The sequence below is a fragment of the Hyperolius riggenbachi genome, chromosome 2 (assembly GCF_040937935.1).
Source record: "Hyperolius riggenbachi isolate aHypRig1 chromosome 2, aHypRig1.pri, whole genome shotgun sequence".
NCBI lineage: Eukaryota > Metazoa > Chordata > Amphibia > Anura > Hyperoliidae > Hyperolius > Hyperolius riggenbachi.
The window spans coordinates 463,293,513-463,316,323 of NC_090647.1; the positions used below are offsets into that span (position 1 = coordinate 463,293,513).

A 22,811-nucleotide genomic window follows, 5' to 3' on the forward strand; every position below is an offset into this window, starting at 1 on the left:
TCTTGTTCTGCACTCAGGGCAATTACTGGCAAATCACGATTGTTCCAGGAATCGTGATGAAAATTCCCAAATTGCAACTTGCCTGCTAGTGGCCCCACCCCTAATGCTGCTTTCCAGGCTTTATGAAGGCAGATCATTTAGTTACGGTAAACTGAGTCACTTATCAAGAACAAGTGTTGAGATCAGAACACCTAACCTGTATACTTGATCCAGTTAAATGACAAAGACAATCTGATAATCTGAAGTCACAGCACAAGAGTCATAAAGCCATGATCTTACAAGGAGGTCACCAATGGCATCCTTCATGTCTCTTTCATGACATATGTACTTTTGTTTTTATTTAGTAAGAAGCAGCAGCGGCATCCATTGCAAATATCTATACACCCTGGGTGACTGTATACTGTATGTATTGCACTCATGAATAATGCAACACTAGAGGGGAATGAATAAGCAATGAAAAGTACTTAGAAGCAGATTAAAATTGTTTGTCCAGCTCAAGCAGATTAATTGTCCACGTGATTCAGCTCAGAGATCAGAAGTGTCCAGTCCGGCGGGCACTGAAGAGACAAAGCCTGCGCTGTGTGGAGAGAGACTGGCCGGACGTGAGGAATGGGAGCCAACAGCAGTGACACTAAGGTAGGGATCATAACAGGGCAATGTGGGAGCCATACAAACCGCACACTATATAGAGTCACTAATGCAAAACCATTATATAAAAAGGCAATCCTTACCTGTTCCTCACATGAAATGGCGTAACTGAAATGTTGTCACATACTTACTTGGAGTTCTGAGAAGTTTCATTTTGTAAGATTTTATGTTTATTCCTGTCATCATCATACCAAATGTGATATGGAAAGGTTATATTTATACGTGTATAAAATATTTGCAGTGAACAGGTGTATATTACTCCTCTTCAGTGGAGTAGCAATAGGGGGCGCAGAGGTTGCAACTGCATCGGGGGCCATTAAGCCAGAGGGGCCCTGAGGTGTCCTCTCTCAATTACAGTTCTAGCTCTCTATTGGTCCTGTGCTGGTAATAACAACTTCTATAGATGCTTTTTATACAAACTGTTCCCAATCCCCTTGTTGCACCTCTGACACTGGTTGTCCTTGGCAGGTTTTGGTTCGCCGTATCAATTGATCTGTATAGAGTGCTTGTGGGGGGGGGGGGGCAGTGGGGGCTGGGGGTCTCCTTGGCTATGCCACTTCTCCTCTTCACTATATATCTTGAATAACACAAAAAACACTGACTGCCTGTCTTTTTTAATCTAACCTACCATATGCAGTCTCTTTGAGAATTTATTTTGGCCAAACTTTGAGGTGCATATTATTTCGGCGCGGCGAGAGCCGAATGACGGCTCTCACCGCTGCCGCTAAACTCCGAGGCGGCGTTGAATACTATTCCCCCTCCGAGTTGTCATAACTCGGAGGGAGATGTAATTCGGGGTCTGGCAGTCACCAGAGCCCCAAATTACCGCTACGCGCCCCGCACAGCATAGCATTGCTTCTATGGGATGCCCAGTTTCGGCGCTCGGCTCTGAGACCTGTGTGCCGAAATCAGATGATCTGACAACTTTGTGTATGTTCTTTCAATTAATTACAGCCCTCAGATCTTACAACTGAAATATTTACTCTGGCTAAAGGGGGGCATATTCTTATAGATCTCCACCATATTGAACCATCAGAACTCTGTCGGAAGAAATCTGACAGCGATCTCTCTGATCTGTGCCACTAAGGCAAAAAAATGTTTTGTTTTTTTTTATTATAGATTTCAGCGAGAAGTCTATTAAAAATCTGTGGAGCAGCAGTGTTTCACAGATTGATGCAGTGCATCGCTATGGGTGTCAATCTGCTGCTGTTCTCGACCCGCCACCCATTGATATTGATTTATCGGGGCCACCCACTGAATAGATTTCTAGCAGATCCCATCAAAGTGATGGAATCGTCCGGATATCGTCGATAAGTGTATGGGCACCTTTACAATTCAGATTTCTGAAGTTCCTACGTAAAGAACACTATAAAATGAGCATTAGCACTATTCAATCTCCGCTGTACTGGAATATTTCTTGAATTTGGTTCCTTCCTTTTACAGGACTGTACCTCGATGACACCCAGCGTTTGGGCTTCCTCCTGGAAAAGGATATTAAACGAGGACAGCTTGGCAACGTCACAGTGGGGCCAGCTGTGGGTTTATGGCCGAAAAATAAAAGATAGGTTGAAAGCGTCGCAACAAAGTGGCCTTCCAGAGGAAACACTGTCAGATCGGCGTATGTCTCGTTGCATGTCCCTGTTCTTGCCCGAGTTTCCAGTATGGTCACCAGCGCTGCAGCCAGAGTTAAAGGTATCTAATGAATGAGAAATGACACAATGGTATGTGCTTTTTAGATATTACAGATCCTATAAGGATGGTAGTTGCACTGGATACACACAGTGAATGAGACTGTGAACCCATATGGCCACCAGGCAGTGTGTGTGTGTGTGCCTGACAGATGCTTCATAATCCGTACATCTTAGTGAGGCATCTGCCCATCCATGGGTGACCTTACAGTAAAAGTCAAGAGAAAACTGTTTTGTTTTCTTATATTGCAAAGGAACAGTAAGGTTTCTCAGGCTGTTATTGCTGTCTTCACAGAAAAGACTTTACCTCTCGTCCTGTTTCCGACACACACTATATAGCAAGACAGCTCATTTTGGTGCTGCGCCAATGATTTGGGTACTGCCATAGGGTGTAATGCGAATTATGACTATATATAGCGGTGCTCAGTGACTAATTTGGGCGCTGGCAATACCTGGAGCTCAAATTAGAAAAAAGCATTGAGGTAATTTGGCCGCTGGAATAGCCAAAGTCCAAATTACATGTTTTCCCAGATTAAACTAGGGGCATAATTTTAATAACTGGGACAAATGGGCAAATAAAATTTGTGAGGTTGATCTGAAGTATCACATTTTATTTTAAAACTATAATGGCTGACAACTGAAAAATAATGAATGTTTTCTTCTTCTTACTCCCTTTAAAATGCATATAAAATAAAGCAATTTTTAGTCAAAAGTACCACCCAAAGAAAGCCTAGCTTGTGGTAAAAAAAAAAAAAAAAAAAAAGTATAAATCATTTAGGTGTGATAAGTAGTGATCAAGTTATTGGCGAGCGAATGGAAGCAAGGGTGAAATGTAAAAGTTGCTTTAGTTTTTAAAGAAAAAAACCCTTAGAGGTGGAGTGGTTAAGGCAAACATTGAAAGAATATCTCCATGCAGCTTGATGTTCCTGTGATAACAGCTGCAAAAATAAATAAATAAGAATAAATAAAAATAAGCCTAACGTCCATGACACTGTAGCCACAGGGCCGGTTGTAGACTTTTTGCTGTCTGAGGCAATCTTTCTCACCCTTAGCCAGTCAGCCATCCTCCAGTCATCCTCAGTCAGGACAGCAGTGCCACCTCCTCCTGCTTTGCAAGTCAAATGATACACTGCTTATGTCCTGGCTCCCCCCTTCTCATTCACTGCCAGAATCCTCACATAGCACAACAAGCTGCCTTTTACCAAATGATGACCTCTTCATCTCGCTCGCTCTCCTCTCGATTATTCTACTCTGACTGCATGCTGTTAGTGTAAACACAGTACAAACATGGTGCCCCTGTAATCTATGCGCCTGATGCAAGTGTTTCACCCTGCTTCACCAGAGAACCAGCTCTGTGTAGCCATCCTCTCTGGATGTGGCCACCAAAGGAAGATTAAACAGAAAATGGGGAGAAGAATATTAGGAATGGTATGTAAAAAGTCACGGACAGCTTGCATAGACATACACGCTGAACTGCAAAGTTAAATGAACATGCAAATTTATTGTTGACCATAAAAAGTGGCAATGGCCAAATAAAAGTGAAGAGCTGGCATGTATTTCTCTCTGTTGTGCAAATTCATCAGCTGTCTGCAGGTCCCAGCTTTAATTTGGTCATTGTCACTTTTATTTCCATCTGAGCCTCAATTTACATAATATTCAGTGATGTTTCTGCTTTACAGCTACACCACATTAACAACTGCTTTGTGCAGTCCTGCTTTATATTCATTAATTGGTGGCCAACTATGTCTTCCTTAGGTTCTAGGGTGCGTTGCTAAAGGATCCCTTGGACCAGTGCTTAAGGTTCTGAACTGCACAGAACAGAAGGTCTTTGCCCTTAAGGTTAGAGGATTTTTCCTTTAGCAGTGTTTAGCACATGACCTGATGTGCCAGTCACTAAATACACGTTTCTTGCGTAGGTATTACCCAAAGGAGAAGTTCTACGACGTAACACACTAAAGCAATGTAAGGAGGAGGTCAGCATACAGGTATGGCTGCTGTACTGTGTCAAACTGATGGAAGCATTGCACCTGATCTAATAAAATGATCTATTAAACCCCTATTTTAACCTCCCAGATTCTACAGTTTTAGCAAAGCTGTAGGGTGGAGCATCGCAATAACAACCCAGTAAATTTATTTTCCAATGTCATTTTGAAATTGCATCACATGACCTCAGGATGGTTTCCATATGCTTCTGGGAGAGGGGTGTACATTGGACACCCAATGACATTCAGTTCATGTCGCACGCTGAAGTGTATGTCCACTATGCATGAAAGCAGCAGTGTCTCCGCCCTTAGCTGGGTGTGGTGAACATACATACAGGTGGGCAGTGACACAAATTGCACTGTTATGCTCATAGCCCACATCCATATTCTCTAATATCCCGCTGCTGTTTATTGGTAAAGTCTATGCATAGAGGTGGGGTTGAAGGGGAAGACTGGCCGGTGGTGTCCCCTTCCACCTTGTATGCAATTACATCATGCAAAAATTCATTTGTGGACTGATAGAACAAGGGGAAAAGGTGAAGAGGAAAAATTGGTGCATTTTCTATACCCAACCAGCCAGGTGATTACCATTTAAAGGGAATGAATCAGCATTTTAACCCCCCACGGATTTCAGTAGCACATTAAAATGCATGCTAACAATATGACTCATTATCAAAAAAACTCATTTTTACTCATATTTTAAAATTTAAGAGTTCATTACAGGCTGTGATTTCCTACTTCCGCCGGACGGCAGGGCTCGCGGAAATTGCAGGCGTATTTATTGCACAGTAGCAAAGAGCAAACAGAACCTTTCATCAGCAGGATGGGGGAGGATAGCACACCGTGCTTCAAACAGTTAGAGAAGTCACGTATGCTTGAAGCATACCGAGGCTGCCACATTGATTTCCTTTTGAAATGATACCAGTTGCCTGGCAGCCTTGCTGATCTATTTGGCTGCCGTAGTGTCTGAGTCACACCAGAAACAAGCATGCAGCTAATCTTGTCAGATTTGACAAAAATGTCCACACCTATAATGCTTTATTAAAAAGAGGGGGCTGCTGCTATAGAAGTACTCTTTTGTCACCACCTATAACCTTGCCCACTTTTGAAACCACAACTCTACACAAGACGTTAGTCAAGGCAGTCAAGAGTTTGCAAGTGATGCTTCTTATAATGCTGAATCTGCCAAGCAGCAGGACAGGAACAGGGAGTGCTGTAAACCTAAAAATGTCTACCTTTCTCGCTCTTGCTTTGGCAATGCCTGTGTGAATCTTGGTTTAATTTTTTTTTTTCATTCAAATACCTGACAATTGTCTTTCTGCTAACAGCGGCAACTGAAGCATCCATTCATTCAATGCCTGGGAAACAGCTGGCAGGGACAACGCCATCTGTTCATCAGTAAGTCAACTTAGCATATTCTATCTTGTGCTCAGAGGCGGACATAGGCCCATGCAGCCGCACAGGGGCCCCATGTCCTCTAAGGGCCCATACAGCTGCACCACAGTTAGGGCATGATTATTCTGTAGGCTCTTCTCTGTTTATTTCTCTCTGAAACTCAGAGGAACAGTGATATTTAATAGGGCTGGTTAATGAGATGCAAATCGTTCCGAGTTGATGCAGGATTATGCAAATCTTGTATGCAAACGTACTCAGCTTAAAAAATGAACCAAGTGAATCATTTTCAAGCTGCACAAATTTGCCCTTCAAAATGTAAGTAAACCTGGATCAACTCAGAACAATAGGCATTTAATTGAACTATGAGCTATTGGCAATTTTTATAACATTTGGACTAGATAACATATTCACTTATCGTAACATCTCTTTGAGATCAGATCACTTAAAGGACAACTATGGCGAAAGTGTGTAAAATGTAAAATACATTCATATAAATGCATGCCTCTCCCAGAGTAAAATGCAATATAATTTTTTTTTTCCTTTAAGTAACAGCGACAGAAAAATATTCATATTAAATGTATACATTTTTAAAATTTACAGTATTTCGCAATAGTGATCCTTTAAAAGGGCCCTGAGCGGTGGCAAAAAAAAAGAAAACTGGACATACCTGGGGCTTCCTCCAGCCAACCGTAGCCCGTGGGGTCCCCCAGCATCCTCCTGGCCCCTTCTGTGGTCCCGCTAGCAGCTCTGGTAATGTGGCGACATGCCGGTCGCCTTAAGACTCCTGCACATGCGCGGTTCAGTCTTTAGAGAACAGGGCATGTGCAGGAGTCTTACGGCTACCAACGTGATGAGTGCATGGCAGGGGGCGCGCATATGCAGCATTACTGGAGCCGCCAGCAGGACCACGAAAGATAAGTCCAGGTAACACAGGTAAGTCTAGTTTTCATTTTTTTTACACCGCTCAGGGTCCCTTTAAAATCTTCTTTAATATATACACAAAAATCATCTATCAAACAGAGGTTGCTGTTTCATCCTTTTTTAAAGATTTCTATTAGCTGGTTGTAATGTTGATTATTTGGCTTCAGTAGTATAAAGTCAGAAAACATGGTCTAGTGACTTATTCCAAGTAAAAGATTCAGGAAAAACGAAAGGATTAGTTAGGGTATATGGCCCGTCAGTGGAGTTGCTGAGCTCTGGCTAAGAGGGAACCACCTTCTCCTCTCGAGATTCTCGTATTTCATCATGATTTGCAGCAATTCTGACCAGGGGTATAGCTAAAGCTCAAAAAAATATGGCTGTTCACGTGACCTACCTGTATGGCTGACAGAGCAGCTTTGGTACATCGGCGTAGCAAGATAAATGCCTCTACAAGCTTACAGTGCTCCAGAGCTCATCCAGTGTGCGGCTTGTAGAGGCGCTTATCCTGCTAGTCTCATAACGGACGTTCAGACCGGGGATCCCGAATTGCAAAATAAAATTTAAAAATGTATGCATCTAATATGAATGTTTTTCTATGTCGCTTTTAATTAAAGGAAAATAAATAATTTATAGTGCATTTTACTCTAGGAGACGTGTGCATTTACATGCATTTTACATTTTATACGTTTTCTCAAAAGTTGTCCTTTAAGTGATTTGATCTTGAGGAGACGTTACGGTAAGTGAATATGTTATCCAGTCCAAATGTTTATAAAAATCTGACATTTTCTCATAGGGATGGCAATAACACACTGGACAATGGTCTGTCAGCCATACCGGTAGGTCATGCGAGCAGCCATAATTGTTTTTTTTTTTGGGGGGGGGGTGGTGGTATCAACTAAAATTTTACTATGGCGCCCCATGACTTCTAGCTACGTCCCTGAAACCAACACATATATATGTGTTAGAGGGTACTTGAGATGATGTCACCCACTTCAGGAGTTGCTTGTGATTCCATTCTCTAATAATATTGAGAAGCACTGTTTCACAGAAAGGAGGTCATTTGGGCTGGTGGTGACCCCAAGGCTGAAGAGAACCATAATATAAATGTCTCCAATGTGTAGTACATCTTGTCATGACTGTTCAATTTTCTCATTTTTAAAAAACGGTTTACGTTGGAAATGACCCTGATTTGATTATGACATCTTTTTTTTGCGACAGTGTGTAATTACTACAGATATGGGGATCTCCATTCATTGTGGATGTCTGCCAAGCAAATCGATGAGGGTACCCTTCAAATATTCGCTGCAGAGTTGGTATCAGTGCTGGGTAAGATCAATAGGCTAAAGTCAAAAAGCTGTAAAGCCTGGGACACAACATAGCATGCAATTTCCACTTTTGATCCTATATTGAGTGAGTGATCAAATCGATATTCAGATCTTAGATAGATCGGATATGGTAGAAAGCTGGTTGAGTTCAAAGATGCTTGCAATTTGCAATGCCATCTCAAAATATTTGCATCTCATCAACCATTGCTTCAGATAGTGACAGAGGTAAGCAGACACATCTGAGTCAAAAGCAGGTCTCATGATTCTTTTGCATGTGACACATAATCACAGATGTCTCCTTAGACTACCTTAGTACTTTACAGTAGGATTGCCATGTTTCAGTGACATTAGTGGTTTTACAACCCAACCCTACACTAAAACGAAATCTCAGTGTATATCTGTACAGAAAGGTTTTTTTTTTTTTTATAATTTTTTTAAAATTATTTAATCTTATAAGATGTTAAAGCAAACCTGAACTGAAAATGAAAAGTCCAAATAAACATACACAGGTCATCCTGTATGTCCACTCTAATAGGTGGAATTCTCTGTCCTCCATTTTAAAAATGGCAATGACCCTGTAACAGCTTCCGGGTCAGCACACTGTTAAACTGTAATATAGCCCACTTGAGCCATAGGGAAACATGGGCATTACCTTGCACATCAGTTGTCCTTTCAGTTATAACTGACAACAACTGACATATAATTGACAGCAAGTGATATATTTCAGTTCTGACAAAATCTTGTCAGAACTGGGAGGAATCATTGTTAAAAGAAAATGGTGAGCTTCTGAGAGGAACTGATGGGGTTGCAAGTATGTACATTTCATTTTCAGATACATCATGTGTTTATTTTAAATAATTGACTTGGTTCAGGTTCACTTTACATGGATTAAAATGAGCATATTGACCACAGCTATATAATTATTATTTCTACTGAGAATTCATTAAACTTGATTTTGAATACATTGTAGAATAATTCCTCTATAAAATTGAAGATCTTGTTGACTTGGGGCCTAGTTCCAACAACACACAGATTGCATGCAGAATGGATACAGAAAAACTGACTCCAATGAAAGCCTATGGGCCTGTTTCCACTAAACGCGATTTTTCCAATGCAGATTTTCCCATAGGCATTCATTGGAGTCAGTTTTTCTGCATCCATTCTGCATCCAATCTGCGTGTAGTAGAAACAGGCCCTAAAACAAGTCTGTGTTCAAAATGATCATGTATCCAATGCAATACTGTATTAACCCAATCCAATACTAACTGTATGTTATATCCCTACAGTATATCTTCATAATTTGGGAATTATACATCGAGATGTTAAGGTAAAAGTAGAATTAATTCAAAGTTTATTGATGTGAAACTCCTGCCGGAAATGTTTTTTTTTTCGTTGTAAATAAATTGTCTATTGCCAATGATGTAACTATAGCGACAGCAGACTATGTAAATGTAGGACTTGGGCAGCACAGTGTGATATAATGCTTAGCACTCTTGCATTGCAGCTCTGGGTCCCCTTTCCCTATACAAAGCTGGGTCCCTGGTTCAAATCCCAGCCAGGGAACTATCCGCACAGAATTGTATGTTCTCCCTGTATCTGCGTGGGTTTCCTCCAGGCATTCTGATTTCCTGCCACATCCCAAAAACATACAGATAAGTGAATTGGCTGCCCCCTGAATTGGCCCTAGACTTCAGTACTACATACACTACGCGATACATACATGTACAGTGCTGCGGAAGATGTTGGCGCCATATAAATACTGAATAATAAATAATAATCTTGAAAAGAAATTGGGTGCTGCAGTGTTTACATGCCTGCCTACATTGTGCTGCTCCTACTGCTGAGCTTAATTGCACTGGCAGCAAAAGTGAATGGTTGGCAAATTCATTAAAATAACTAGGAAGCTGTTGATTACTTCTAATGACTTAGGAGGCGGAGTCAACAATAAGCCACCCTATAACCATCCAAAATCAGAATAATGTAGTATGTACTCTTCTGGTTTAAGTGGACCTGAACCCAGATCTTCCTCTTTGCTCTAAAAGATAAGCAACAGTGTATTAATCTTTAAAGAAATACATGTCTTTGTTACAGATGATATGAATCTGCAGTGTGTCTACTTCCTGCTTTCATAGAAACAGACAAAAGGTTAAATAGAGTCTGAAGCCATAAGAAATACCTCTTTTTACTGGCCAGTTATTTTAAGCAATAAGATCATACCTGATACGCCGCATCCCTGTGGCAGAACAAGGTATTTATACCCCCAAAATCCCGGAGCAAAATTCCACGACTTTCCAGGTTGCGGATTTTGCTGCCCGGGGGAGGCAGAGCTTTGTGCTGTAGCTCTGCCTCCAGTCTAGTCAATCTCTGCTGATATCTGCCTCTCCCCACCCCTCTCAGTGAAAGAAGACTGAGAGGGCTGGGGCGACGTGAGCAGAGGCAGAGCTACTGCGCAAAGCTCTGCCTCTACCCAGAAAGATCGTCGAATTTGCCCCAGGGATTTCGGGAGTATAAATAATTTGTTCTGCTGTGGGAATGCAGTGTATCAGCTATTATCTTATTGCTGAAGAGGACCGGCCAGTAAAAAGAGGGTGTTTTTTTGGCTTCAGACTCACTTTAACATTCTGTGTTTACATATTAGCTGTGTCTGCCAAGGACTGCCAAATTTCTGTGCTGACACATGCACGTTTTAATTCCCACTCATCTTCAAGTAATCACAAGTGTAATTTGATCCCTCTTATCAAATTACACTTGTGATTACTTGAAAATGAGTGGGAATTAAAAAGGTTCTTCTCTCTAAAAACACACAAGGTGCATTTCTCTCTGTTTTTGTTGTGTCCTGTTCAAGAGTTCTGGTCCATTTTAAGGCTTCGCCTCTCCATAGAACAGTACATGATGTTTGGCCGGAAGCTGAACAGGGTGTCTGTAGAGCGATCATTCCAATAGAAGCCTTCTCTAAGCAATTCATTTTGGGCGACCAATTATTGTGTGTATATAGCTTATGATTTGTTACTAAAAATGTGTGCTTGTTTTGGGTGACAATCTGGTGCCTCTGCACATGCTCCTCATCCTCTGCTGCTGTGTATTTTGCAATTGGCCACTCTGGATTTTTTTCTTTGTAGCAGAATGTATTGTATTTTTGCATCTGACCTGCTTCTGCTGTCACCCAGGTTGCTTCTTGGCAGATTCCAACGTGCATGTGTCTATGGGGGGAGCTGGGGGGGAACCCCAGTATGCTTACCAGTAATAATGCCTTTTTCCATCTGCAGCAGAGGCCTGCTTAAAGTGGGATTGTTAACCATAAAATCAAATCCCATTTAGACACTGAGATAAGATTCATAACAGCAGACACATTTCTGATTGTATTGGAATGCTTGCAATAGAGGGTCAGGATGTAGACTACATAATAAACACAAAGCAGTATCTAAATGGACAATGGGATGATTCCTGGTGGTTGAGACACCAACCACCAAAGCTCTGCAATGAGAGAGCCCAGGAGCCCAGTGCAGTATCGTTAGATAAAATTGGTATGAGTAGGATAGTAAGATATACTCACAAGGGTGGGTTGCACTCCTGCAACCACCGACAGAGCTTACGGGAAATTAACCGTTCCTGTTTGGTATCCCAGATCTACTTGGCAGATGCTGGTCGGTCGCTCTCCTTAGCTATTTGGACACGTGGTGCACCATATACTACCCTAAAGGGTTGGACTACAACAAGAAAACTTGTTGGAGGCGCCCAGAATATAATTATCTTAAATCACAAAGTTTAGAACATATTTTTTTATATGTTTCTGTTGTAGGTACTTTGTTATTGACCTGAGGAAGCGGGCCAGTACCCGTGAAACGCGTTGTCTTTTTTTGTGCATCATTAAAAAAATTTATTTATATGGTTTGTCCGTTTATGGAGGTAAGACCGATTTATTTCTATACTTTATGATTTCAGATAATTATATACTGGGCGCCTTCAACAAGTTTTCTTAGTTGCAGTATCTAAATGGAATTTAATAATAATAATTCCAGTATTTGTATAGCATCTTTCTACTTTCGGACTCAAAGTGCTTGTAAGGCAGCCATAAGAGCGCACTCAGTAGGCAGTAGCAGTGTTAGGGAGACTTGCCCAAGAAACTCCTTACTGAATAGGTGCAGATTACTGAACAGGAAGAGCCGAGATTTGAACCCAGATCTCTTGTGTCAGAGGCAGAGCCCTTAACCAGTACACTATTTAGCCACTGCAATTGATTTGCTCTGTGTTTACAATGTAGTCTACATCCTGACCCTGTATTGCAAGCAGAGAGAGGGAAGCTTATCTTCTTATCTCCCCTCCCAGATTCGTGCTCCTCACTGATTGGCTGAGGGCAGTTTAGTGTGACATGAGGCTGAGAAGGGAAATATAACTCACCTCTCTGCAGAAGCTGCTGAAATCCGATCTATGTTCTGCTCACGTGTGTTTACAAAGCAAGATAGGTATGACAGTGCAATGCCTAGTACAGAGCTCAGTAATGAGGAGGGCTGGCAATGCATACATCATTTCAGGCAGGAGGAAAAAGAGTAAGGGGGGAAATTACATCAGGATTGGCTTCAGCCAGAGGCTGAAAAGATGAACAGTTTTCTCTTTATTTACTATATATCACTGAAATCAAAATGTGGACAGTATAATACATATGTTTTCTAAATAGATCAATAATTTATCTACTTTTACATTTATCTACTTTTATATATTTTTTCCCCTGGGATCATATGGCTGTCCCTGCTACTTTAAGAACAAAACAAGAACCATACATAAACCTTAAGTAGAAAATTCAATTCATTGTGGTGTGAATACTCTGTAACTATGTAATCATTGTAATATTTCAGATGGAAAACATATTGCTTGATGAAAGAGGTAAGTAAAATCAAGAGGCAATGGTTTAAAGTGAGAGGGATATGGAGGCTGACATATTTATTTTATTTTAAACAATACCAGTTGTCTGGCAGTCCAGATGACCCTCTGTATCTAATAGTGTTAGCTATAGACCCTGAACAAGCATGCAGCAGATCAAATGTTTCTGACAAAAATCTGACAAGATTAGCTGAATGCATTTTTTAGGTGTGTGATTCAGACATTACTGATGCCAGAATGATCAGCAGAGCTAACGGCTTCACATAAGGGCTTTATCTAGTCCCCGGCGATCCGTGCTGGTTACACTAATGTTGCTTAGCAACAGCACGCTGTGAAGCCGGAGCAGCCTATCAGTGAGCAGCATGACTCCTAGTCCCGCCTACCGCAGGATTTCCGTTCATACACGCCGCAAAGGGATATTTCCCTCCGGCACAACTGATAGTGTGCTACTCCACCCGCCCACTGCTTTATCCTGGACCAATGGCGCAGAGATACGTCACACATGACGCTCCGCTTTCTACCTCCCCATGTGTTTACATGGCGGCTCGTTTCCTGTCTGCTCCTAATTCCTACACTGCGATCCAGGTAAATTCCTCGTAGGGCAACAATCAATACAGCCAATTATGTACAGCTGGAGTCACAGATGTATATTATAATGTTAGAACAGAGCACCATCCAGTGTATCGGCATCATTGCATGTTAATTCCATTCCTCACACCAGGGAACCGGAAGTAATACTTTTGGTCCCCTTAGCAACCAGGTCAATTGATTATTTTCCTGTTCAGCCTCCTAGGCTATATATTTACATGTGTGCATAGCAGTGACTCACTTCACAAAGGCGTGGATACGCCGAAACGCATCGTGAGGTCACTGCACACGGTCACCAGAAGGAAGGCTCCGATTGTCCACTACTATCAGGGACACCCACCACTGCAGGCCACGGAGGAGGAGCAGGTTGCCACCCATGGTTGTCTGATTGGGTTTAACCCAAGATATGCTCATTTTCTATTGTCTTTTAGTAAGTGTTTTTAATACCTTGCGTGTTTTAAGATCAAATAACATTAATGCACCACGGGAGCGCTCCTCCCTTTTTTCTTGTTGATCAGCAGAGCTGCCAGGCAACTATTGTTTAAAAGGAAATAAATATGGCAGCCTCTATATACCTCTCACTTCAGGGCACACTATAAGTTTGTGATTTGTAAACTAGTGGATATAGTGATATATGCTTTCACATGCAATGCACACTTGATTTCTTTAGGACACCTGAAACTCTCTGATTTTGGACTCTCCCAACAACTGGCATTTGGAGAACGTGCATATACCATATGTGGTACTCTACAGTACATGGGTAAGGGAGGACAAACATCACTCACTGACAGGTGATCACTGCCTGCAAAGTTATAAGAAGGTAGTAAATGTAGTTACAGGGTGCTGCTGTATTACAAAGCTCTTTATAAAATATTATCATTCACATCTTTGTGCGTCCTCCAGCAGAGCTCACAATCTAGCTCCTATGTAATGATGTGTTTTTGGGCTATCGAAACCCAACTGGGGCCCTTATTCAATTCACTTCCTCTCCTAAGTTTTCTCCTAGGTGATATTTTTACACTTTATAAATAAAATGCCTTTTACAGTAAGCCACCAGCAAGCAAGAAAATACTCAAAATAATTTTGACAGTACTTTTTCACCTTGTTTTTAGTACTATTACAATTGCAGAGTGCTGAAAAGTTATTTTAAACAGAAGATGAAAACTTTTCTCCTATGAGAAAACTTATGAGAAAAAGTGATTGTGCAATCCCAGAGAAATATGAGAACACATATGTATATTCCATACCATTTTGTACTGTACGTTTACTATATTTTGAATTTCATTTTAGCCAAGTCTATGATTAAAGTGTTTTCCCAACCTGATTCTTTGGGTGCCGGACCTTTTGTACTTGCGTAACTTTTATACCGGACCGGATTCACTAATGTTTCTTGCTCACTGATATTGTACATGATGGTATGGTACATACAATGCATAACACGTTACATAAGTAGCCTAAGTGTGCTACGCATACAACTTATAAGGTGTTCCTGTTGTGTGCTAACCACAACAATGCATTTTATACATAGCGTGCTTAAAGTGGACCCAAATTAAAAATACAAGATTTCAGAAATAAAATCTATTTTCTAAATTATAATAATAGCAGCCTTTTTTTCAGCTGCATGATGACAAATATAAAATATTTTACATTTATTGGAGGAACCCCTCCCTTCCTTTCATATTGCCAGGACAGAATGCGGCAGACTGGTGGAGGAGATAAAAAATAAAAACAAAACACAGGCTGCTACTGATGTCACAGGAGAGGTAATCTCAGCCTGTGTGAGATTTCACATAGACGACGCCCATGTGAGGGAGGGTAGCTGATGACAAACACACCTATGATCTAAAACCTCCTACTAAGCTCAGAAGTAATGGCTGTCACCTAAATAACCCTAGTTATGAAAAGAGAAGGGTCAAAAGCATGCACTGAAATGCTCATAGGCTTGAAGGAGTGTTTATTTATCTTTGTATGTGTCAGAGTGGTGCAACTAAATATTTTGAGTTAAAAAAATGTTTGGTTTGGGTCCGCTTTAAGCCTACATGTATTACAAGTGATGTACCTTCCCAGAAAATGTTACGTATGCTATTATTGTATGCAAAAAAACCTTAGTGGATATAAATAAATAAAGTTGGATTCTGAGCAGTGTGATTATTGGGTGTTGATTATGGCAATGTTTTACCTTTTCTAGCTCCCGAGGTTCTTTGTGGCGGTCCGTATAGCCACTCAGCTGACTGGTGGTCGTTTGGTGTCCTGCTGTATGCACTAGCAGTTGGAGAGGTAAAGGCACTAATTATGCTAGGTATATAGAAGAGAGAGGTAGAGCCAACACTCAATGTATAACCTGTGCTACTCATTTCCCTAGTTTCCTGCTCCACCTGCAAGGGACCACATTAGAATGTTGGAGCTCGTCAATCAAGCATCTTATAGCATCCCGGATTCTTTAAGCCAAGGACTGTCTTTTCTCTTAAAAGAGGTATTACATAAATAAAGTTGAACATCTTATTTACAGGTAGTACTACTGTACAATATAGGCCAAAGGTGGGATTTCAAAGTGGTCTGGTAGCTCTTAGAGATGGTCAGGGAGATGCAAATAATTCCAAGTTGATGCAGGATTATGCAAATTTTGTATGCAAATACAGTGTATGCATCTTGAAAATGGGTCAAATTCCACCTTTACAGGGTTCGATTGGTCCATTTGTAAGCTTCATAAATTTGCATAATCTTGCATTATGCTTGCCCTATATGTATTTTATTGACCATCACAATTGTATCTTATTGACCATCACAATTGTATCTTGCAGTATAATCGATAAAATGTATATCACAGGACTTATCATCCAAAGATATAACTACAAAAGATATACCTGTAATGCCTGTAATGGCTAACTGTACAAGATTTCAAAACTTTAAACAGAAACTTTAACCCAGGATTGAACTTTAGTAACTGATAACCCCTTTCTCACGAGAAATATTTACCCTTTACGAATAGATACAATTGAATAGATCATCAGGGCGATCTGTGTGGCTGATATTGTGGTAAAACCCCTCCCACAGTGTGATGTCATGGCCATTGCCCTAACAGTTTGCTGTCTGTGAACCTCGTTGCATTCTGGGAAATAACAGCTTTTTTCCAACTGCCAAGCAAGTAATATCTCCATCTGTGCATAGAATTTTCAGTAATGAACGTTCCATACAGATCACCTGGCAGGACTAAAGATGATACATTTCGGAATGTAAATCAGGGTGAGGAAAGATTTTTACAATGGGCAAACACTGATTAAATAATCTATAATTGAATATTCTAAAAAATAAGCAATTTTATTAATTGTTATTTTCACTACAGTTCCTCTTAAAGTCCTTCTTCAGGCATGATACAGTACTGGATCAGAACTCTATCTGAATTAGAGCTGCTGCAACTAGATATACTCAGGCTGCCTCCCCCAGCGTAATGCAGAGTGGCGCAGGGAACACTTTATATTTACCTGATCCGGATGCAGGATCAGCTCTCCTTTTCCACCACCAAGCGGCACTGACTGTAATGCCGATAAACTCCTTCGGGTCCAGATCACATGATATGAAGTGATCGGGACCTGGAGGATGATGTCAGCGTTACAGCGCCACTTGGTGGTGGAAGAGGACAGCTGATCCTGCATCCACATTAGGTGAATATTAAACACTTTCTGTGCCGGTCTGCATTACGCTGAGAATAAAGTGAAACCGCAGCACACACATTTATTTTTTACAATTTGGCAGTAAAAAGGTTAAAGGTATTACCTTTAACTTTTGCTGTTATGTCTTCGGATACAAAAGACTTACCATTTAATAATAAGCTGTAAAAGAAAAAAACCTACCTCTCTTAAATACATAAAGGTTTTGGATCCTCTGCAAAATATACGATATGGGAGTATTTTATTTACCGTAACATAAAACTAATCCTGCACATATATAGGGGTATATTCACTAAATTACAGTGAGCAGAAGAACGTGCGTTAAGTCTTACCGCACGATGAGTAGAGCAGAACGCAATACATTACCTGCAATGCATTACGCTCTACTGCTTGTGCAGTAAGACTTTATGCACGTTATTCTGACTACCGCACTTTAGTGAATATACCCCATAGACACTGACTGAGCAACCCAGCTTGATCTGGAACAGATTTGAGCATCATTTTGGTAAATCTGGCTGATATGAGGATTAGGCATAGGCTTTGAATGCCTGATATGGGGAGCAGTAGTAGCTGCACTAAAACTGGATATAGGCATCTATGGCCTCAATTCACTAAGCTTTATCTAAAGCCCCATCTACACGGAGGGACATTGTAGCGATCCGGCGGCTCGATTAGCCGCCAGATCGCCTCTTCCGCGTGCCCGCCGCACGTGCGCCGCATTCGATTCCCCGCTCGTGCCCGCTCGTCCCCGCCGGCGCCGCTTATCTCCCGCACGATTCCCTGCCATTGTCCCCTCGCGGGGATCGAGCAGGGAATCGGCGGTACGGAGATCCGTCCTGTCGGATCTTATCAATCGAGCCGCATCAGTGGCTCGATTGATAAGCAGCATCGCGGCCGCATCTACTCGTGTAGATGCGGCTAAACACTTTATCAAACATTTGATAATTTACCCCATGAGTAAAATCTAATTTTGAATTCACTAAGGTGTTATAGATTTATTGAACATTTTGTCAATAAAATATTCAATAAATCTTTAACACCTTAGTTAATTCAAAATTCGATTTTACCCAGGAGATAAACTATCAAACGTTTTATAAAGTGTTTGATAAAGCTTAGTGAATTGAGGCCAATAATTGTGTTTCAGGACTACAGTCTTATCTGTTATCGGCTTCTGGCACCATCTTCTTCCCTTCTACAGCTGCCTGCTGCTCTGCTGCATCCTGGTACTACATCCTGGTACAACTCCCAATGTGTCACCTTACCTGCAATCGGGTCACATGCACGCATCAGAGCAGTTCGGAGCTTGGAGGAAGTCAAGAAGATAGCAGCTCTTGTAAGTCATTTCCACTGCCCGCTGCACTGCGCTTGCTCTCCTGGGGGAGAGGCTCCATGATAATTCAACGTAATATGCAATGAACTCAATGCTGCAACTCAATCTTCAATCGCACCATGGAGTCAACCAGTCACCACCCGTATCCACCTAGGGTGTACCTTCAGTCCAACAGCAAGAAAGATCGGGTCTCTACCTGGCTTTTAGGCCGACTGGCCAATTTTATTGCGAGTAACACAGTGCAAAGCACAACGTTTCGACCAGTGCAGTCTTTTTCAAGTGCTTCAAAGCACCAGTCGGCTTAAAATCCAGGTAGAGACCCGGTCTTTCTTGCTGTTGTCCTTGAAAGTTCAAGCTACCGGAAATGAGATATATCTTGCATCAGGCAATCCCTGCCTATACCGAATAACTGGGATGCTACTGTATAAATAATAAACTTGTATGTATAAAGCGCTAACATATTACACAGAGCTGTACAATAGATCGGGGGGACATTACAACATTAAACATTGTTACACAGGGACATTATAACGTACAACAATGCTGCAGTTTAGGTTTATTAATCCATTCATATCTTCTCTTTTCCTTTTAAAGTTTTGCTATGTTTCAAGAACTATTTTAGGGACATTTGTAGGCTTTTCGTAAAGGAAGCAAACTGAAATAGGAACATGGAGGCTGTCATCTACATTTCCCATTTGAAATATGCCAGTTACCCGGCTGTCATGCTGGTCATTTGGATTCTGTAGTCCCGATAGGCCTGATGTAGTTGTGTGGGCCTGATGGAGCAATTAGTGGTAAGATTGCTGTGTGGAAACAGCACACAGCAATATTACCATTACTAACACCAGGGAGTACGACCTGTTAACCCACTAGTGCCACATGTGTTAATAAGATGGCCTAGTAAGGAAGATGGTTTACCATGTTAGTGCTAAAGTGTTGAAAAATATGGAAGGTGCCATCGGTCGGGGGAGCCAGCGGTGGAACGCGGAGACAGTAAGAGGAATGGGGAGGCTCTATAGGACCCAGAGTCTTTCCTCTCCTTAGGTGAGTATCTGTTTTTGTTTGTTTACTTCAGACTCTCTTTAAAAGGAAATAAATATGGCAGCCTCCATATTCCTCTCAGTTCATTTGTCCGTTAAAGTGTAAGGGCCCGTTTCCACTATAGCGTTGCGGAATCGCCGGCGAATCACCGCAGGCAAATTGCATGCGGGTGCGATTCCGCATGCGTTTTTTGCCGCGATTTCGCATAGGTAAGGCTGTATGCGAATTTAACCATGTCACTGCCTGTGTAAATTAACATTAATACCTATGCGAAATCGCGGCAAAAAACGCATGGGGAAAACGCATGCGATTTCCCTATTAAATACATTGCGTGCGATTCGCCTGCATTCCACACGCAGGTGAATTCTGAGGGCCCTACCCTGCAGATTTTTTCTGCACAGAAAAACGTGCGGGGAAACGCACAAGTGGAAACAGTCCCATCCACTTGTACTGACTGTGCGAATCCGCATGCGGTCAACGCATGCGGATTCGCGATAGTGGAAACAGGCCCTTAGCTGTTGGGCATAAAATCAAAAATCAGTTCTTTGTTTTTATCTGGTAAACAAGTAATAGGGATGCTAATCAGGCAATCCAAAAGTTAAAATCTCTATTACTTTTCTTGTTGATAAATGATCATTTCCCAGTTTACCTGACTCTTATTTGGTATACACAAAATTTGGTACACACAAAGGAAGTTGCAGGGCATGCTGGGTTGTCCTTTTTTGCTACTCTATTTCCCCTCAGACTTAACTAATGCAGCCAGATTGGCTGAAGCCTCTTTCCCTCCTGTTTTCCCCTCCCACACCTCTGTTGCTCTCTGAATGGCCAATATTTATCATGCTGAGACAATGCACTTTCTATAGTGAAGGGCAGGCAATGCATACACAATCAGGCAGAGGAGAGTAAGGGAGGAAATGACATCAGGATTGGCTTCAAAATAGCCACAGTTAAAATGGGAAATGCTAAGAAAGATTTTGTCTTTTTTTACTGTAGAGAAAACACTAAAATGAAAACGTGGACAGTGCAATACATATGTTATGTAAGTAGAACAAGTATTTATCTACTCATATATGCGGGGGAAGGTTCTGAGTATGGCTGACAGCTCCTCTTTAAGCTGTGATTATACTGTAGATGGTACATGAGGACAGGTTTGTGAAGGTTTGTGAAGCACTGCAGTAAATAATAAGAGCATGTTATGCTTTCCTTAGCTCCTGTGCAAAGCTCCAAGACAGAGGCTACACCACCTCCATCACTTCCAGAACCACATTTTTTTCAGAGGAATGAGCTTTGATCCCGCAATGCTGCAGAAGAATCCTGTAGATCTTGTGCTATCCATGCGAAAAACAGATGATACGGAACTGTCAGACCCTCGTGCTTTTGAAGACTTTGATTATGATTTCACAGAAACCTTGGACTTGCGGCCCTCTGACTAACATACACCACCTACAAGAAATATATGAAACATCAGCCCAACTACTGCCTTAAAATGTATGAAGCCTCATGTTGAATCTGAGTTTGTGATGCACTTTCCAACCTTTGTTTTCATTTATTGCTGCCTTTTTAACATCCTTTTTTATCCTGGACATTTGCTTTTTAACCATTTATCTCAATAGAGTATGGAACCCTAAATATGGACACCTATAGGCTTTTATTTTTTAAATAAAGCTGTGTTTTTTTAGTTTACTGTCATGTGACTTGTGTGGACCTCTCCAATGGAAGCGCCCACAGATCAGAAGTAAGCATATGTGATGTGATCAAGCATAATACTTGCCATGACCAGGGGCGTAGCAATAAGGGGTGCTGAGATTGCAACCGCATCGGGGCCCCGAGGGGCCCACCCTCATCTTCAGTATTCGCTCTCTATTGGTCCTGCGCTTATAACAATCATTTCTATAGATACTTTGAATATTGGTAATCATTAACAAAGTGCTCCCCATTCCCTTCTTCCTCCTCTGACACTGTAGTTGCCATTGACAGTTTCTGGTGCGCCATATCAATTGTTATGTATAGAGTGATTTGGGGGGGCCCCAATGTAAAACTTGCATCGGGGCCAACAGCTCCTTAGCTACCCCACTGGCCATGACATTCCCAGTTGCCTCCATATAAGTACTGTAATTAGCAATATTTAGAGATAATAATTGTGCTTCATGAATATGGATTATAAGCCGAGGTCCACTAAGGAAAGCAGCAATGCAGAAAATTCATAATTCAAGAGCAGTTTTAAGATTTTGCACATATGGATATAACAAAAGATCTGATCCTTAGCAAGGTAAAAATGGGGGTACCGGCCAAAAAAATGGGGGTGTCACTGCAAAACGGGTGACACCTGTGATGACAGGTTGCACTCGCGTCAAAGATGTATTCGGAAAAAGGAAGTGTTCTGTCTACCTATACGGGGGGGAGGGGGGGGGGGGGTAACATCCGCCTACCAATACAGGGGGGGGGGGTGAATCTGGCTACCGATACTAAAAGGGGGTTCACGTGGCTATCTTATCCTAGTGGGTGAATCTTGCTACCTATACTGGGGAAAGGGGGGAGGGGGATCTGGCTGCCTGAGTACCTATACTGGGGGGTCCATCTGACTACCTATATGGGGGGCTACCCATATTGGGATGTGAATCTGGCTGCCTATACTGGGGGGGGGACATCAGGGTTTCTATACTGGGGGAAAGCTGGCTACCTATATTAAGGGTAATTATGTTGCTTATACTGGTGGGAGGGGCGAATCTGGCTACCTATACTGGGGGAGGGAGTCATCTACCTATCTACACTGGGGAGTGAATCTGGCTACCTTTACTGGGGGTGAGATTCTGGCTACGTAAACTGGAGTGCATCAGGCTACCGAAACTGAGTGGGGTGATCGTCTGGCTATCTATACTGGGGGGTACTTCTGGCGACCCACACTGGGGGTTGAATCTGGCTACCCATACTAAGGGTTGAAGCTGGCTACCTATACTGGGGGGTAATCATGCTAACTTTGCTGGGGGGGCAAATCTGGCTACCTATACTGGGAGAGGGGGTCATCTGGTTACCTATACCAGAGGTGGGAAGCTGGCTACCTATACTAGGGGTAAAGCTGGCTGCCAGTACTGTAGAAATCTGGCTTCCTATACTAGGGGGCGAGTCTGGCTGACTGCACTGGGGAAGGGGTGTTTTTCGTCATCTGGCTACCTATACTGGGGGGTGAGTCTGGCTACCCATACTGGAGGGGAGGGTTGGGGGGGCAGGGGGTAAAGATGGGTACACATGGGCAGATATACAACTCTAATTAAGTAACTGGATCGTCCAAGAATCAGGACTGAATTCTTAAAGTGTACCAGAGATGGAAAAAAAAAGTTTTATACATA

At 41.9% G+C, this 22,811-nt stretch overlaps 1 protein-coding gene across 2 annotated transcripts; it reads left to right on the top strand.

The window, feature by feature from the left end:
- The first annotated feature begins 529 nt into the window (after window positions 1-529).
- Window positions 530-21,142, top strand: RSKR (ribosomal protein S6 kinase related). Of its 2 annotated transcripts, XM_068270154.1 has the most exons (12): window positions 530-636; window positions 2,092-2,340; window positions 4,092-4,175; window positions 4,253-4,321; window positions 5,647-5,716; window positions 7,853-7,960; window positions 9,246-9,286; window positions 12,813-12,840; window positions 14,096-14,185; window positions 15,614-15,702; window positions 15,788-15,898; window positions 20,673-21,142. In XM_068270154.1, the coding sequence occupies exons 1-12, from the start codon at window positions 610-612 to the stop codon at window positions 20,895-20,897; spliced, it is 1,191 nt and encodes a 396-aa protein (XP_068126255.1). In that variant the 5' UTR covers window positions 530-609; the 3' UTR covers window positions 20,898-21,142. The 2 variants fall into 2 exon arrangements, with proteins under 2 accessions (XP_068126255.1, XP_068126256.1); XM_068270155.1 differs by lacking the exons at window positions 4,092-4,175; window positions 4,253-4,321.
- The last annotated feature ends 1,669 nt before the right edge of the window (window positions 21,143-22,811 follow it).